This window comes from Tachysurus vachellii, chromosome 21 (genome assembly GCF_030014155.1).
Source record: "Tachysurus vachellii isolate PV-2020 chromosome 21, HZAU_Pvac_v1, whole genome shotgun sequence".
In the NCBI taxonomy this organism is placed as follows: domain Eukaryota; kingdom Metazoa; phylum Chordata; class Actinopteri; order Siluriformes; family Bagridae; genus Tachysurus; species Tachysurus vachellii.
Window position 1 is genome coordinate 14,137,952 of NC_083480.1, and position 19,652 is coordinate 14,157,603.

At 42.2% G+C, this 19,652-nt stretch overlaps 1 protein-coding gene across 1 annotated transcript in view; it reads right to left on the bottom strand.

The window, feature by feature from the left end:
* Positions 1-10,568: 10,568 nt before the first annotated feature.
* The window catches only part of zgc:63863 (uncharacterized protein LOC393372 homolog), a 23,149-nt gene continuing 14,065 nt past the window's right edge, over positions 10,569-19,652 (bottom strand). Inside the window, exons 7-8 of the mRNA XM_060857208.1 lie at positions 19,235-19,419; positions 10,569-13,298 (exon numbers count right to left, since the gene is read on the bottom strand). Of these exons, the coding sequence (XP_060713191.1) occupies positions 13,031-13,298; positions 19,235-19,419 (453 nt within the window). The 3' untranslated portion in view covers positions 10,569-13,030. The remainder of the gene's footprint in view (positions 13,299-19,234; positions 19,420-19,652) is intronic.

Below are 19,652 nucleotides of genomic sequence, written 5' to 3' on the forward strand. Positions count from 1 at the left end.
TCTTATTTAAGAAGTTATGAAAAATCAGTTCCACAACGTTTACCATGATTTCTGAGAAGATACACTCCATGAAATATGTAGAATATTCCTTGACCGTGTGTAACAGGGAGCTACGTTTTCCTGATGATCATGAGAAGAAGAATCATCTTAAGAACCGGAGTAAAATGCATCTTGAAGTAAAATTGGTTGGGATGCTCTAACACATTTTTGAACAGTTACATGCATTATATATATATATATATATATATATATATATATAGATATATATATATATATATATATATAGATATAGAGAGAGAGAGAGAGAGAGAGAGAGAGAGAGAGAGAGAGAGAGAGAGAACAGAGCAAGAATACATTGTAAGCGTACACAGAGCATAAATAAATAAATAAATAAATAAACCTTTGCGCACCGATACACAAATACATCTGAGGCATTATTACTGACCACTTCTGCTAGAATGTTTGGTGGTTGCAGAGCCAGATATTGTCAATCACGCATGTAATTGAGGTCTTCTCGCTAGGCCATAAGGTTAATAGGGGTGGGAATCACGACCTAAAACTATTACATTCATTTATCAGGCCACGGGCTACTGCGTGGAGAAGCAACACAGTGAAAGGTTCAAGTTCTGTTCACATTCAACACAAAAGTGGAAAACTATTTGTACTACAAACCTTTACATTGATCCCGCTGCTTAGTTTTGACCAAGAAAACAACAAAGTATAATAATCCATAAAGTCTAGTAAAGTCTAGTTACTACAATGTATTTACCTAGAGACCTCTGTGTCTATTGAAGTAATAACATAGCTGACATAATAATATATATAATAATATATCACATTAACTCGATGTATTTGGGGCTGAATCTCAAATGTTGAGAATCAAGCAAGAGGGCAATAGATACTGCTAGTCAGCGTCATTATGTTATACACTATGTAGCGTGTAAATCTAAAGAAATCTATCTGTGATTAGGCCTCAATACATGACTTGGATCACATGGAATGGAAGGAAGACTGAGTTTGTCCAAAGGTACAATGAGAGAAGAAAACATTGATGTGGGAATTTCCCAAATCATCTGGTGGAAAAGTGCTAATATATTAATATTTCCTGTTACAATATTACACAACACCATACATCAGATTCATTCATTCATTCATTTTCTACCGCTTATGTGAACTACAGTACCTCGGGTCACGGGGCGTCATCGGGCATCTCAGGCGTCATCGGGCATCAAGGCAGGATACACCCTGGACGAAGTGCCAACCCATCACAGGGCACACACACACTCTCATTCACTCACACAATCACACACTACGGACAATTTTCCAGAGATGCCAATCAACCTACCATGCATGTCTTTGGACCGGGGGAGGAAACCGGAGTACCCGGAGGAAACCCCCGAGGCACGGGGAGAACATGCAAACTCCACACACGCAAGGCGGAGGCGGGAATCGAACCCCCAACCCTGGAGGTGTGAGGCGAACGTGCTAACCACTGGCACGGGCACCACCGTGCCCCCCATACATCAGATTATTAGGTTTATTTCTAGGTAATTTTACTAATTCCAAACTTGAATTTAATTCAAAACTTAATTTTCATGCTCAGATATTTTATAACTTTAAGCATTAATTTCTAAAAAAAGAAGGACATTTAACTGCCAACAGGATTAGACCATTTTAAGCTTGGAATTAGGTTAAAAAACGTTCATAAATAATTTTAAGGCTGTATATTTGGTTTCTTGTCTAATCTAATAATAGAAACTACTAGATACATTTAACTACATTCAAGATGTTTTCACTCTAAGGGTTTTTTTAATGAATCTGAAAGACACAGATGTAAAACCTGATGCATCACAGCAGTGTCAAGCCTGATGTTCAGACAGTGAGAACATTCCATGTGTACGTTTTAAAATGCAAGTCATAATACAACGAACACTCATGCACAGAAAGAAACTCTAAATGTGTTTAGTTTCTCACTCTCCTTAAATGTCATTACACAGAAAAACACACGACCTGTAATAAAGCACACCGTCATAAATTCTGACTTAGGCATGAAGTCATTTCCAGCTTAGCTGTGGTCTGCGTCAGTCTGACCTTTTCATGAACGTGTCCAGGCAGGAAACCTTCCGCTCATCATGCACTGTCTGATTTTGGGTCATGACTGAGCTAGGATTTGGTTTGTATTTTAATATGTTGCTTTATTTCTCACCCAAAGAGAAAGAAATCACGTTTGGCCATCGCTACAAGTCCAGGCAGCAAAAAGGCTTGACTATTACACAATTTCCAGAAAGGTCTATTACTAAGACAGCCAGTGAGTTAGTCGAATAAAAAAAGACTCCGCAATGAGGGAAAGTTTTTATTTATTTATTTATTTTTTTCTTTCTTTTTTTTTTCTTGCAAGATTTATTGCATTTTGTGGAGACACATAACTCACCACTCATGTCCACTGAGCAGTTCTATCAGATCCACGCATCGATATAGATTGACGCCTGGACTTGTCAGGTGTTTAAAAAAACTGATCCGAAACACTAGGAGGAGTTTACATTCTCACCCAGCAACCTTCAGAATGTCAATGTTGACTGTTCCGGCTTACTGTAACACAGAGAAAGTGTAATAAACTACACAGGTATCTGTGGACTCGTCTTCTGTTGAAGGTCAGTGCATTAGACCTCTCAGTGTGTCTCAGAGACGCTGTTGTTAACTCATTACAGAGGATGTCTGTCTGTGTCTGCTTCGGGGGCCAGACTGGAAGAAAATAATGTGATTATTACTTCGACATAAATGCGTTAGTGTCACATCAAACTGGGCGGCGAGCTTCCAGGAAGCTGCCGCAGAGTCAGTTATTGGAATGCGCGTGAGGGATTAGATGTGGTAGGGGTTTCTGACAGGCTGCTTTCATGAGGCTGACTTACAGTTCGAGCACCATTTTTAGATGAAGTGAGAAAGGAAAGTGAGTGAACAAGAGAGAGGGGAGGGAAGGGGTGTGTTTTCTGACAAGAAGAGAGACAAACAGACGCTGATCTGAGTCATCCTCACAACTCCACTGTTTGGCACCCTTTTCTCCTTCTCTCCTCTATTTCTCTCTCTTTTTATCTGCCTCTCACCCACTTGTCAAAGGAAGCATCTGCCACCGATCTGTCTTACAAAATAAGGAAAGAAACACAGAAGAGTAGTCAGAGCATTGCAAGCAAACATTCACCTAAGGGGGCAGACATCCTAGTAGTAAGAGTCATCAACTAGAAGGTCATTATTTGAAACATTGGAACTATTGCTAGTTGGTAGCTTTTTCTACAGAATGGAGTACAATAGGAGAAGAGAAGCTGATGGTACTTGCGGACAAAGCAAGTCTGACTATTGTTTTCCCTAAATAGTCTGTTATGTTTTGTCGGTGAACATGTTCAAGAAGAGACCATTTGGAAAGATCTTATCTGAAGCGTGTTAGCAAACATAGGAGGATATCTTGTTCAGTGGTAGCTCGGTGGTTAGAACAGTGAACCACAGCTCAGAAAGTTACGTGTTCAAATCTCACCAATGCCAAGCTGCTACCCTTGAGTCCTTGAGCAAGGCCCTCAACTGCTCATTCATCCATTCATTCATTTTCTACCGCTTATCCGAACTACCTCGGGTCACGGGGAGCCTGTGCCTATCAAAGGCATCAAGTCAGGATACACCCTGGACGAAGTGCCAACCCATCACAGGGCACACACACACTCTCATTCACTCACGCAATCACACACTATGGACAATTTTCCAGAGATGCCAATCAACCTACCATGCATGTCTTTGGACCGGGGAGGAAACCAGAGTACCCGGAGGAAACCCCCGAGGCACGGGGAGAACATGCACTCAACTGCTCATTTGTATAAAAAATAATCTGGATAAGGGCATCTGCTGTAAATGTAGGTAGGACTCGTTCATTCAACACTGCACTCAGATAGGGATACACCATGAATGGAAAGTTTATTCCAGGACACAAATTCACTTACTGCCAGTAAAGCAGTGTGAGTATGAGGTTCCATTGGCACCTCTGTATACCTCAATAATGATACAGATGATATGACCATTCCTGTCATCTCATTAGTAGGTGGAAAATGAACATCCATCCCAAGAATTACCGGGCCCTCTTTTTATGGAGAAAAAGGATAACCTATCCTACAAGCAAAAAAACAATGTTTACTCTGTTTAAAGTACTAGAACAGTTTACCAAAGTCTTAGACATCCCAAATGCTCGTGTTTGAAGGAGATGTTTCAGACGGACCAGCTGCTCATGTAACAATGTCTACAGCTGGACATTTCAGAACAGAGAAAGAAAAGTCACGGAAAGTGAGATAAAGATAGTTAGAACAAGGGGTGAAGGTGTGATTTCTCTAAGCTAATTCCAGTGGCATGGCTCAGTGATGCATAATGCATTGTAAATTCACCAGACAGAGCCTATTACAGTCAAAGCTAATGAAACCATGCTGATTAGTGATCTCTTGATGCTGATCCACCATATGGCAGTTAAGTCTCATTCCCTGCTACCAAGACACACACACTGACACACAAAGAAACACCTTACTCACACACATGTAAGGCAGAATGCTTGTAAAGAATGGTGTATTTGTAAAAAGGGATGGGGCAGAATGGACTGTAGTAATTGTGGATATTACTTTGCAACAGGGGGTGTGACGTTGTAAGGTTGCTGGTAATGATCCATCTATACCAGGACAGCAACCTTAATTCTCACCACCCAAACCATCATGTGTAATCAATATCCTTTTACCAAAATCTGGTCAAGTGACTTTCCTAAAAGTGTCTTCTTGCGCTTTGTGGGGGGTAGAGTCTAAGCTGCCAGCTACTTGTCAGTGATCTGGCAGCTTTAGATCCTTCTAAATACCCCATGCATTCACCTTTCTCTCTTTCTTCATGATAAAGAGTGAGAGTGACAGTCTCCTGGCCATCCTTCCTTGGACCTCAGTGCTCAATTTAGCCCTGTCCGCATCATTGGACTGCCTCCCTGCTCTCTTGTTCACCTCTCATCTCCCCAACTCTCTCACCCCATCACCCTGCCAGCTGTGAACACATGTCCAGGAGTACCACTTGCCCTTTGGTTCCTATGTCCCTACATCACTTCCACCTGGTGACCCAGCGTGACCCAACTAGCAACATCCTGCCCACATTTGCTGAAATGCCAAAGAGAGATTTGACTTCTACCCAGATATCATGTAGCCGGCAGCACCCTGGAACTCAGCAGAGAGGAAAGATTTAGCACAAGGAGAGATAATGATGGGGCCTGATTATTAGTCAATTACGGCCACTCTATGGGGCACTGCTTCAGGAACGAGAGGGCGGAGGATAATCCCATTATCTGAGATGTCTGGATAATGGATTTTGTGTATGAGGCTTTTTTTAACACATTGCATTGAGTGTTGAGAATATCATCTTTGCAAAACCTGTAATGATATCCGTGAGCCGTGCGAGAGGGAAACTCATTTCGAAGCTACCGACTCTGAACAAGCACTATCATTTCCTCCTCTAGAATTCAGTACATGCTGTCTTCTGCCACGCTCAGCTACTTTCCCCCCACCCTCACTCTCTTGTTCTTTGTCCCTTGCTCTCATTCTCTTTTCCCAGGCCTTTCCATCTGCTGGTGGCTCTGTCACAATCGTTGTTATTGTCACCACTGAACACTTTTTGCCCATGTGAATAGCTTGATTTGGCTTGGTGGAGCAAATTACCAAATTATTACCTACAGCATGGGTGACATTTATTTAGGATACAACATCTTTTCCTTACACAGATTCATTCATTCATCTTCTACCGCTTATCCAAACTACCTCGGGTCACGGGGAGCCTGTGCCTCAGGCGTCATCGGGCATCAAGGCAGGATACACCCTGGACGGAGTGCCAACCCATCGCAGGGCTACACAGATTCCTTTACTGTTTAAGAAGGTGTTATTTCTGTGCACATCTAAGCCTGTTAAATTAGTATTGCATTTCCACTGCTTTTAGATCAATCTATTAATGCCATATCGCACATTATACTGACTGAAGCCATTACAGAAAACGATCTGTAAACAAAAACGCTTCCCTCCACGGCTTGCTGGGGTTTGCTCTTTCAGTCGCTCTTTATAAAGTACAGATTCAGTCTGGCCTATAATTGATGAGATCTTTAATGATCAAGTACAGCAATGAGAAACAATGTGTATTGAGAGCTAATCAAAGCACTAGCTGAACTAGTAAGCCTCTTTTTCTCTCAAAAAGGTTATGAAAGGTTATCAAAGGTTAATCCCAAGGGGTATTTGACTTATCGTAGGGAGATCAAGTATGAGTCCAGCCAATGTAACAGCCATAACCGGGAGTCCAAGCAATATTGATCCAGCTCTCTGGATATCTCAAGGGAGTACAAGGGGCAGCTAAACTCTCTTCCATCAATAAGAGCAACAATGGGTTTGTCTGTGCTCCTCTTGAATTAAGCTTGCAGTTAGCATCCCCCACTGACTGCTTCCGTTGCCCAGTATCCTTGTATGAATAACAAAATATCTCTCACGTTAGCCCTTGCTCTGTTGGTAGCTTTTGTGCAATAAAGGACTAGACAGTCAGTGAGTATTGGCTACATGCCACAGTAATATCCAAATCGAAGATAAACAGGGTGAAGGAACCAGGATAAGCAAATCCTGTCGCAACTCGGACAAAGGACCTGTAGTGCGTGCTCAACTTTAATGGCCTCCTCCTTCCTTGGAGGTAGAGGTCTCAGTAAGAAGCATCGTTACATGTCTGCTCTTCCATGCCACTGCATCTGTGCAGCAGTTTATGACTGGTTTTATGGCTCTTTCATACATAAATTCATGTAGATGAAAATGGGACACCTTCAAATCATTTGCCTCCTGGTCTCAGATGCATGTATGTACAGCTACGTTCAAAGGGTATTACTTAGATTTCAAACGATTTGCATCATGTCATGAGCTCATGTGGCATGCATACATAAGTGATATGGATATTGCTTTCAAAACAAGCATGTGCTATTGGTGTTATTTTCCCAAGATAAGAAATTAATTTTGCAAGTGTACCATGTAATATTCATTAGTGTATATTGTTTTACAATCCAAGACAAAAGATCAGTCCAAGCCATTGATATACACTTAAGAGTTCTATATACCTGACAATGGACACACTACTGAATCCATTGTTCCAGTATCACATTGCCCCAACCAACATGCATTCATTTTTATATTTGTCTTAAGTTTATTCTTTTCTGCAGAAATGACTTTTTCCTAATAAAATGCATTAAAAGTAAGCTTCTTGATATTAATTACACTGAGTGACCTGTGCTCTCACTTATCAGTCTTATAATGGCAACAAAAACAAAATAAATCCTACCTGATAAATAAAAATTTCCCCTCAATATACCCCAGGTGTGGTAAATTTTAGTCTTGCTATTTTAGTGGAAATTTTTCTCTCAGAGATGTTTGTGGGAACTTGTCCTATGCTTCTATACTTTAAAGGTGGGGTCTCCGATGTTTGAGAAATGCTTCAGAAAACTGAATCGGGACCGACAAACTAAACAAAAATGAAAACAACCGTGTAGCCAATGAGCAGAAGGGGGTGGGTTTTAATATGGGCGGAGAGAGTGTTCAGTGCGCATGTGTGACATTAGCAGAAAGCGGTTTTAACATTGACATGGAGGATAAAAAACGAGGATAAAAAACAAAGAAAGAAAGTGAAGAAAGGCTTACGATAAGACAAGAAGTAGGACGTGTTAATATAGGATCAGCTTTCCAGTGCTGGAGAGAACTGAAGGAGCAGGAAGTTGGAGCATATTCACAGATTGGAGTTTCCCGAGTCAATAACTCCTGAGCTAAACGCTGTTACTACACAAATAACACCTCTTTTCTATTGTAGTAATGTAGAGACGCAGCTACAACCACGTTTTGTGTAGTAACAGCGTTTAGCTCAGGAGTTATTGACTCGGGAAACTTCAATCTGTGAATATGTGACCAACTTTACTTAAGACGCCGAGGCGCTTTTTTCTTTCTCGATAGGTGAGTAACGTTGGTTTTGCTTTGTTTCACAGAACTAATATATGCCTTTGTCCTTTGTATTATTATGCTTGTGTGTCATTTTTGCTTGTTTGTTTATCTGCAATCGTATTGTTCTTTCCTTCAGCTATGATAAAGACATATTTCTTTCCATTAGTTGCCTGGGTTACGTATGTATGTGTGGGCGGAGCTATCGATACAGGGGTGGGATCCATTTGGGTTAGAGGTGTGTTTGTTTTGGTGATTTTATATGTCAACATGGGCTTTCAAACACCAGAGACCCCACCTTTAATTATCTCAAACCTCAAACACTATACAATACAACTTGGTTCTCTTCACTACCTTCTACCTCTTCATGGATTCTTTACAGGTATTTCCACAGGAAGGACTGGTGTCAAAGAAATACACCTTGGTATTTTTAATTTTTATATTTCGAGCAGAGTGCAGGGGAACCAGTATGGTAGGCAAGTGGCTTCATGTGAAATATATATATTTATATATAAAATGATCAGCTTTCTCTAATTATTTATACTTATTAGTACTAGAGGCCTGTCAGTAGTGTATAGTCTGAATAACTGAATAACTCTAACTAACTCTAAATGTTTAACTGAGCCGGATTATTTATAGTCTGAATAACTCTGAAAGTCTAACTGAGCCGGATTATTCATGTTTCTTAAGAAAGTTTTCCGGAAATCTTGTTAAAGCTTCTACTCATCCACCTTGAGCAATGTGTGCAAGTGCATCACCAGCCAAAGTGAGGATTGGCTGTATGACAGCACAAGCCGAAAGCTCATTACAGACACTACAGAGCTCAGGGGCCTAATTAACAGCAGCTCATTTTCTACCTGCACAAGGAAACACTCTCCCATCATTTTTCATTATTAATACTTTAACAGCTGCTGACCAAAGCGTGGGCCTAGATGTGGAACTTTCAGCTCCATCAATTAACCCGGCCACAGGCTGCTTGAAGAACTGAAAGCCTGTAAGGACCTGCTGATATGGCTACATATCGCATGCATGAATATTAATCTTTCACCTTTGTCATTCAGGGACAGATCCATACCCCCATGTGGAACAGAGCAACAGGACCTTGACTCTTGGGGTGAATAGGAGGCCACCCTTTTGGAATGATCTTTGACCCCTGCATCACACTTCTAGCAATGATTCCAAAGAACTCTTTCTTTTTTGGAACATATCCAAGATCCAGGCCTGGTATATTTATAAAGCATATTTTGAGAATTTCTGCATTTTTCAGATTGGCTTAAAAAGGTACCTGAGCTCTGAACAGTTCTTCTGCCTTTATGAACCCCAGCCAGGTTTTTCAGACATTAGCGATGCAGCTGTCCAGACGTCTTTGAATTCAAAGGAGTCATTTCTCAGGTCCATTAGCTCTCTGGAATGTTCTGTCCTTTGAAAAGTTTCTCTCTGAGCACTGAATACAAATGAACGACCAGAGAGTTTTCCATCCAAGACTGCGATGATGGACCGTTCAGCTCACTTCAGGGGTCATGCTAAAAGGTGTACCACAGCGCATGTCTCTCTCGCAGACGAAAGGAACCTTGCTATGGCTACGCTTAACTAGAACACCATGCATAAAACATGTCATAGTCAGAGGTAAGGATGATGGGACAGTTTGCTGCATGTGTTCTGCTCGGTGTTCTGAATCGTGTGGTTTTCATGAGCCGTACATCTTCCTGCTGACCCGAGTGGCCCGTCTCTTGTTCGATCAAGCTTTTTCTTCTTGGTGGGTTCACTGAATTTCCTTTCAGCAAGCCTGTCTAGGGTTAGCAAGACTTTCTCTCTACCATCACTATCCCTCTATCTTCGTGGGTTCTTGCCGACTCACTGACTTGCTCTGACCTTGCAGTATAAATGAAGGTGTAAAAAAGGCTTCTGGGAAAACAAGATGCAGGCCCTGCAATGCATCTGCTGTCACCAGTGTCATGACCTCATCTTCTTCAAATTCACACTTACACATGGCAACATTTCCCAGTTCCCAAGAGCTACAGTCATTGTTGCTTTCGCTCTACTGTGCCGTGAGCTGGAACGCCGAATGTTTCATTTCACAACGAGAGCACAGTACTTTGCTACCGGTCTCTCGATTCTCTTTCTCCGGTGAGCCTGTTGGCATTCCGCAACGATATTAAGACTCTCAGAGAACTACTCATCACCACCCATCATGTTTACAAATGATCTACATTAACGGGCCTTAAAAATGGAGGATTTTTAGTATGTTCAGCACACAGTATGAGCACATGGGCTCAATTAACAATCTACATCAATAAAACAGGCACGCTGCGAAAAAACATGGAAATTATACATCCCTTGAATACGATTAATAGCCATTGTAAAAATGTTTTCTGGGCATTGTAAAATACGTTCCAGTCTGCATATTAGTCTTAACAGACTTAAAGGACGAGATGAAATAAACCCCCCTAGTGAGGCTTTAACGGCGAGGATTCTCCAGACATGAGGCCAATGCTTGAGGAGTGCATAAAAAAAAATATACGTGCATGCTTTTAAAATTCATGAGCTTTTATTTATTTGCGAGGCTTCAAATGACCCATTCTCTTTCAAAAAAAAAAATAGTGTTATAGTTTACAGTACAAGCAGCTCAGATTACGAAATGTTACGCAAGTTACGAAATGCCTCAATAAACATCAATAAACAACAATAAACATCAATAAAACAAACAAAACCTTTTTGCTTAGTTTTGTTCATATATCTGCTGCATGGTTTGAATTTCGCACAGAATTGTTTAAAACCTACAATGAATCAATCCAAACATTAAAATCAGTGGTAGGAAATGCCATTTAAATACAGTACTTATTAAAAATCTGGTGATAAAAAAGCAAACCGTGTTTAAAAGACTGCATTCTGACTGCAGTGGAGGTGCTTCGTGGACATTTTGACATTCGGTATATTTGACTTTAAACTGAATCCAACAAACTCGATCAAAGCGTCATATTCGCCGTGTGAGGAAACCAGACATAGCTAGGAAGGTTTTAGACATCTTTAGGCAGACTGACATTTTACTGCTGTGTTTGTTCATCTGGCTCTTTACCCAACACGATCACAGCAGGAAGCCTAGGATTAAAAGAATCTATATTTATACACAATAAAAACCCACATTTCCATGGTCATTGTGGTGAAATCTATTTCAGATTGCTCTTCGTCTCCAGTCAACACTTGAGTTTTCGTCTTTGTTGTTGTTTTCCTGGATCCAGTTGCACCGAGATCTGACTTGATACTAGTCGAGATGAGCAGCCTGCACCTACTAATGTAAAGAGAACTACGGCATCCGCCGTTAGAGCACCGATTAAGAAGAGAGTAAACAGTAATAATAACAAGGTCTGCGCAAAAATATCCAACAAATTATAAATTACGAGGCGCACGTTCTCTCGGTGCGCTCATTACACCGGCAATAATCATAAAATTGATTGCATTTCTGTTGCTTGATTACTCTTCATACCAGACCCGAGCGTTCGGTAGGTTTTCCCTCCAATTTTTCCACATGGTTCTACAGGTGCAGACGCGCATCCTGTTATTCGTATTTTATCCACATTTTGTTGACACATTTGGCAAAAAAATTAGGCAGAAAGGAAAGAAAAGAAAAGACCAAAAACTTGCCAACAGCCATGAGGGCTGAATTAAAATCACATTAAAAGCAGCCGATTGGGGCATTTCTAGCTGGGTGTATAATTAACTGAATATGAAGAAAGTGAGAAAACGAAGACTGACGTTTCCAGAAGTGAAACTTTTCCACATTTTTTTGGCAGTAGAATTTACAAGATGAGTTTCTCATAGAGCTGTCTTGTAGATAAACAGCTGCTCCACAGCTCTCTCTCTCTCTATGGCACTAATAGAGAAGAGCATCCGGTGCTTCGGGCTGCGTTCGACGCTGTAATTCAACCTCGGCTCGTCAGCCTCTTCGCCTCTGTGTTTATGACAGAGACAATAAAGTGCGCGTACGGGGCCGTGGAAAAGGCAAGCCGCTTAATCTCTTTGGACGGATTTATATTCTCCTGTAAGTAAGTGTGCGTTGGAAACGTCTCGTTAAAATCTCAGAAGGGCCGCAGGGGAAGTGAAGGCAGGTAATCGTCTGAGAAAAAGAGTGAGGAGCTCAAGATTTGAGAGATGCTGCTGCTAAGGCTTGAGTCATCCATTTGCTTTGCCTGGGATTCAAGCAGCTCGGGTTTTACATAGAGAAGACGGCAGCAATTCCGATAAGGAAGTTCCGGAGCCTTTCCCGAGGTTGTGTTTTATTATTTATTTAATTTTTTTTTTTTTAGACTTTGAAGCCTCTCTCCTCCAAGTGGTTCTTGCTTGAGAATGATTGATGACTGGCTCAATTTGTAAATGTAACAGATGGATGCGTGTGTGTATCTGTGTGTGTTTTCTATATGCGTGTAGTTTGTGTGTGTGTGTGTGTGTGCGTGCGCGCACGGGCGTGCGTGTGTTTTTGTGTTCGAGTGCGGCGTTCACTGCAGGCCGAGCTCTTTATTCTCCACAGACCAAAGAAACCCACCTGCTCGCACTCGTCTCTTCTCATCTCAATGAGCTGTTTCTTTCACTCCACCGCGAAGTCCTTCAGCGGTGGAGAGAGGAAGGAGGGAAAAGAGGAGGAAAAGAAAAAAAAAAAAAAAAAAGGTTTAATAATCTGTACGTCTGCTGCTGTTTGGAATCCGCTATCGGCGCACTTTTTCCCTTCGACATTCTGCTGATGGAAAGGCGTTGAGAAATGCTTATCATTACAAAAACCCATCCGCCACCTTTCATACTCCTAATATTAGCTTGGCAGAATGTAGAACTGCAAAGGAGCAAAATGCTAAATAAACCTATGGGTTTTTTTTTTTTTTTTTTGCACCTATCGTATATCTGTACGACGTGTTTCTGGTACCTGATAGCAGAAGACGGGTTTACTGGTAACTCGCTCTGAATTTGGTGCATGAACCACACACACACACACACACACACAGACACACACACACAGACACAGACACTCTCTCTGGAGGTCAGAACAGCTGCAGGAGAAAGTCTGGTGCCCAGTCTATGGCAGTCTGTGCGACAGCCAGGGCAGCCGCACCAAGTGTAGCTGAAATGCCCCACACAGCCATCCTGATGAGCTGCTGTGTGCCGCTGGGTTGAGCGATCTGGGGGTGGGCCAGGGCAAGGCGGGCATCTTGGTGCTGGTGAGGATGCTGACGTTGCTGCCGAAGGATGGAATCAGGTCGCTGCTTTTGAGTGGATGTCTGGAAGTCCTGAAAGGTACTGATGGCAATGCTGATGAGAGAGAGAGAGAGAGAGAGAGAGAGAGAGAGATAACCACTCAGCACATATTTATCGTGTGCAGATGTTTACGGCTTACCCAATCTTATACGCCGCTGCTTGAATTCTCTATTCTGATTGGTCAAAAAGTGTTAATTAAACTTCTGTAACAGCAACTCTGACAATGGTGCAAGAAAAGCACGGGTTAACGAATATGTTATTGTTTCCATAGTAACAGCTTATTTACAGGGACGTATATGGTACAAACTTGCCGTAATCACGGAGTGATAATCATCATAATTTGTTTAAATCACAGCTCATTGGTTAAGGTGTTGGATAACACATGGGAAGGTTGTGAGTTTAAATCCCAGTATCTCCGAGCTGCCGCTGCACTGAGCAAAACCTTCAACCCTCAACCACTTGGGTGTTATAAATGAGATAAACGTGAGGTTAATGGTTAATTAACAGAGAAAAACAAGCAATAATCCAGAGAAGTCTTCTTTGAGGAGAACTCTTTTGGAAGGAGTCTCCAGCGTCAGATGTAAAACTGAACCGAATTGACCGCAATAAACGTGTTACACGTGTTACAGCTGAGACGAGGACCGACTTTTATACGGACACGTAAGACTTGACACGTGCACTCGCCTCCTTAGGATCGGAGCGCAGACGATGAAGTCGTCCGTTAGATTAAACCATTTGATGAAGCGGCTGTTGTTGTTTCTTTTTTCTCCTTTTTAATTGTACGTAGATGGTAAACGGTAATAAAACTTAAAAAAAAATAAATACAAGTGCTGCGTGTTTAGGATATTTACTATAGGTTTCCTTCGTCTAGAGCTGTTTACACATATAAAGAATGCAACATTACCTCTTCCTCTGGGTCTACAGTAAGACCCGAGCAACCACGGTGTTCTATTAAAATGACTGAATTCAATATTTATACTGGTACAGTATTAACTGGAAGGCTGACTGACTGATTGATTTCTACATAAATACACCCGACGGGAGAAGAGAGAGAGAGAGAGAGAGAGAGAGAGAGAGAGAGAGAGAGAGAGAGAGAGAAAGAGCGAGAGCGAGAGAGAGAGAGAGAGAGAGAGAGAGAGAGAGAGAGAAGTAAAAAAAAAAAAAAAACAGTAGACAGGCATTCGGAAAAAAGAAAGGAGGGGAGGCGACAGGAATATGCCCTCTAGTCTGCTCACAGAGACAGCACTTTTAATTTCAGCAGTAATGTTCTCCAATTACAGCAGAGATGCAGCGCAACAGCGCTTGTGCTGAGGGCTAAAGCACACACAGTTCCTTTAACAGTTTGGAGAAAAACATCATTAAAAAAAAAAAAAAAAAATCATAAAATATTCAATTCCATTTCATTATTGTCCCTCTGGTCGAACGCGGCATGCAAATGCCGTTCTCTCAAGACTATAAACCACCAAGAAAAAATAAAGACCCCGTGCTCAAGTGCACTTGGGGAAAGTGACTGTTGTGAGGCTTAGCGTCTTTAAGAAGAAGTGTCTTTACTTTTTCTTCTTTTTTTTTTTCCCTTTCATTTCCTCCCCTTTTTTGTAGCTCTCATTAAGATCTGCTGCTAATACCGTGCAGCTGAAAATAGCTGACAGGTAAGAGCAGAGCAATTAACTTTTAAACTCTCGCTTTAAGAGAGGAAGACCCGAGAGAGGCGAGGCGAGGCGAGGCAAGGCGAGGCAGGCGCTAGTGAAACCTCTGCGAATCTGTAACGCTGGCTCGCCCGACTGCTGTCACTCAATCACGTCGCTACGGGCACAGGAAGGAATTTTTTTTTTGCGTGTGGCTTGTATGAAGGTATATTACTGGCCCGCTCACAAGTCGCATCGGTGGTCACATGACTTCCTGCTGAGACACTGCTGACAACTGCAGAAAGACCGCTGTCCTACGTCGAGCCTGTAGTCTTGGATCGAGCTATTTGTCCTGTGGATTTCCTCCAACGTGACCATATTTGGAGTAACTGTCTGGATTCATGCTCTTACCTGACAGAAATATTTTTGAGATGCTCACGACTCACGACAGCTACTAAAAAGTGTTTATTTGAGTTACTCTTGGGATGATTTAACAACACACTCCCTAGTCGTTCAAAAACATAGCTAGCTAACGTAAGGATTAGCATGTCAGGTTGTAAATGTTGATTTGAGTCACTCTAGCCTTCATGTAAGCTCAACACCGAGTGGTCCCTCGATCGACACGGCGTTTCTGCCCACATAACTGCCGCTCAATGGATGTTCTTTCCAATTTCACGCCAGTCTGTGGAAATCGATGAGGAAATACTCAAAACAACAACAAAGCCAGGGACGTAAAGAAGGGTGTTCGTATTAAAATACTCGTGAGTGTGGACAAACCCATCTCATAAAGCAGCCCCTGTCCCTGTTCTTAAGAGAGTTCCTCAAATCACTGTAGAGCACCGAAGCCTAGTGGATCTTCATTTCATTTATGTCTTCATTTACAGCATTAAGCAGTCGCCCTTATCTAGAGGGACTTGTATTTTATTTTAATTTTTTTAATCTCGTTTTTATACAACTGAGCAATTGAGGGTTAAGGGCCTTGCTCAGGGGCCCAGCAGTAGCAGCTTGGTGGACATTGGAGTCGAACTGGTAGCCCAACACCTTAAACACTAGGCTACCACATCCAGATCTTCACTTCACATCCAGGTGGTAAAGGATCGACAGTAGCGAGATCCAGTCCCTATCTAGCCAAAACAGATATGAATTAGCATGACAGGCAGCATCCAGTGTGAAAATGTAGTGTACGTCATGCAGGGTCCTTAATGAATGAAAGCAGAGACTCCCTAAACATCCTATTCGGTCCTTGATATAGCAGGGATTGGGCTATTTTACATTTCTGGATAAAGGCACAATCATGATTTTAATGCACATGACAAATCTGCTATTCGCTACTCACTACTGAAATTTGCAGAATGTTACCTCTGTCCTGTGTGTGTGTGTGTGTGTGTGTGTGTGTGTGTGTGTGTTGCTAAAAAGCTGGTATGAATCAGCAGCCCTGCTGTGCTGTTGTCCCTGTGACCCATAAAGCTGAGTGTGCTCTCGAGTGAGTCATGACGCAGCGACACCTCACGAGACCCTGCTTACAGAACAGACACACGACTGACTGCGAAACATCAAACAGATAACCGAAGACGCAGCGATTCGACACGACAAACAAACCTACGCACTTCATCACGCAGCTCTCGCTAAAAACAATAACGGCGCCGCTGCCGATTTGTTCTTGTAAAGCTTAATTAAATCTCTGCGTTTACAAGATTAACGCTAGCGTATGTGATAAGCCTCCGGCGCTCGCTTCTTTTTCTTCTGTCCGTGTGTGTGAAGTGTTTGAGGCGCAAAAAAAAAACAAAAAAAAAACAAAAAAAAAAGAGGTCCGTTTCATTTGTAACGGAAGCCGATCGCCAAATCCCACCGTCTGAACGTCCCGATATGGGGAGTCGAGGATTCGTTTTAACTTGGGAGGTTGTGAGAAATGAGCTGGCAGGAGAAAAAAAAATACAAATAAAATAGCATAGTCATACCAGTGAGGAGGAAGAGGAAAAAAAAAACCTTTTACATGATCCGGCATATTGTACATGCATGAGAGCACACTGCTGAGCGTTCTAAATGGTGAACACTTCAACGATGCCATGTGGCAAGCTTTAAAAACACAGAGTTCTGAGAAGGAGAGAGGAAGAGATACGGCTGCTCCTGCTGTTGGATTAAAGATGTGCCTGAGGTGATACTATAGTCAGTCACTGTAGCATCTACAGGAGTGGCATATTGATATACACACACACACACACACCCTATGCTAAGGGTTAGGTGTGCACCAAAGCTCTCTTACATGTTTTTTCTCTTTTTTGCATTTTTTTTGCCAAAGCAGCGCGCACACACACACACACACACACACACACACGTGTCTGCGTGTGTGTGGTATATATAATGTCTATTTTATGTTGGAGCAGTTTACTTGTATTGGGAAAGGAAATAACAGGCCAGATCAGGAAGTGACAGACACCAACACTGCCAGTGCTTGCTGGCTTGATGGTGGATTTTCAAGTGATTACAGAAAAGTAACGCAGAACGAACAGGAAAGAAACAGGACAGTATATTTTTGATAATAATCCTTCTGCAGATCAGTTGTCAGGTATCCAGTCAAGCAGGATTCACAACTGCTCACTGAGTGAAGGCCAAGATGAACTGATTGCTCAGGTGGAATCAGGTGCGACTGTTGAACGAATGGAACAAAAAGCAGCAGCAGGAAGAATAAAAAAAGAGGGAGGAAAGAGGGAGGGAGGAAGGAAGGAAGGAAGGAAGGAAGGAAGGAAGACAGACAGACAAAGAAGTCTAGGAAGAAAGAACAGAAAGAAGTCAAGGAAGGAAGGAAGGAAGGAAGGAAGGAAGGAAGGAAGGAAGGGAGAGAAAGAAAGAAAGAAAGAAAGAAAGAAAGAAAGAAAGAAAGAAAGAAAGAAAGAATAAATGATTAAAACAAAGAAATAAATGAATGAATAAAAATAAGAAAATGAACCAAAATAAAAGAAAGAAAAATCCTAATAATGGCAAAAAGAAGAGGAAAAGGAAGGAAAGGAAAGCGAAGAGAAAGAGAACAAAAGGAAAGTGAAGAGAAAGAGAAAAAGGAAAGAAAGTGAAGAAAAAGAGAAAAAGGAAAAAAGTGAAGAGAAAGAGAAAAAAGAGGAAGAAATTATACTGCAATGAAAATAAGCAGATAATATAACCAAAGAAGGAAGGAAGGAAAGAAGAAAGAAAAGTTTGTGTCGTTGTGTATTAATCCTTTCTTGTGCATGACTGTGAATGGGTCAGTAACAAGTCCGAAAAACAGGCAGCAAAACTGCTTCCAAAGCTCCCATTTAATCATGTGATTAGGACCTGAGGGGAAGTTCGGGTGCGAATCGCTTTATTTACGTAATTCCTGTATCACGTGAAGGCAGGAGGAGAACAAGGCCAAGTTCCTCGTTACATCTTGTTTAATATCTGAGAAAATCAGAGGTGAATACAAATACACAGAGCAAAACAAACGGCTGTCTGTGTGTGTGTGTGTGTGTGTGTGTGTGTGTGTGTGTGTGTGTGTGTGTGAGAGAGAGAGAAAGAGAGAGAGAGAGAGAGAAAGGGGGAGATGAAGGGACAAACGAAGAACATTTGGGGGTCAATGTCATTAGAAGCTTACTACACAACTCATTACTACACACTGCAGGGTCAAGCAACACAATGCAGAGTGGGGCTACAGGTCACAGCCCGGGAGGGTGCTCGTTTCAACACCTCGACAAAACAATACAGCTACACACACACACACATACACACACACACACACACACACACACGGTCCTCCTATTCCCAAAGAGGTCACAGATGCTCATGGGGGTGGGGCTTATGGAAACAAGGCAGGCATGTAATTACCCAGAGAGAGGAGTGCACGCATGTGCGCGTGTATGTGTGTGTGTGTGTGTGTGTGTGTGCACGCGTGTGTGTTGAGGTACCACTCTACACCCAAACCTTGTGTATTCACGCTCACACACTCAGAGAAGGAGTTGTGCTCTGAAGGCTTTTACTCAGTGAGGGCTTGCTGGAGGGGAAATTCCTCTTCCCTGTGAACAAAAGGTTTCCGTTGCCTTCTCCAAAGAGCACAAGCATGACAGAGCGTCTGGAGAGAAGTGACAGAAGTGGCGTCTATACACACAGAGAGAAGTGTGACAGGAAAGGCTGAGGGGCACGAGATGTGACCTAACGTGACGGTACAGACCGAGCAGATCAAGCGACAGCTCCACCTGCTGGACACGCTGCTTTTCACAGAACAATAAAACATGAGCCACAGAGAAAAAAGAAACAAAGAAGTTGTAGGAGGAAGGAAGAGAAGAAAAGGAAAATGAGACCACGTGTGTGTGTGTGTGTGTGTGTGTGTGTGTGTGTGTGTGTGTGTGTGTGTGTTACCTGTTGAAGGACTGCAGAGTGGTGGAGCAGGCGAGCTGGGCGGGAGGGTAGAGGGTGAAGAGTTTGTGTGCGTGTGAGATGAGCTGCTCGTATGGAAGGTCCTGAGGAATCTGAGAGAGCAGGTGATGAACACTGGCCATGTCACACTCACTGCTCTTCACCTCCCGCTCACGATACAACACAATCTGAAACCCAGAACAGCAAAAGTGAGAGTCAGAACACCACAGGAGGAGAAAAGAAGAGGGGAAAAAGGAGGGGAAGGAGGAAAGAAGAAATAAATGAACTTTACCATTCAAGAAAGGAAAGAAATACAGATAAAAAGTGATACATAATAAATGAAGCAAAAAATAAAAGAAAGAAAGAAAGAAAGAAAGAAAGAAAGAAAGAAAGAAAGAAAGACTTTCCCAATTTCACACAT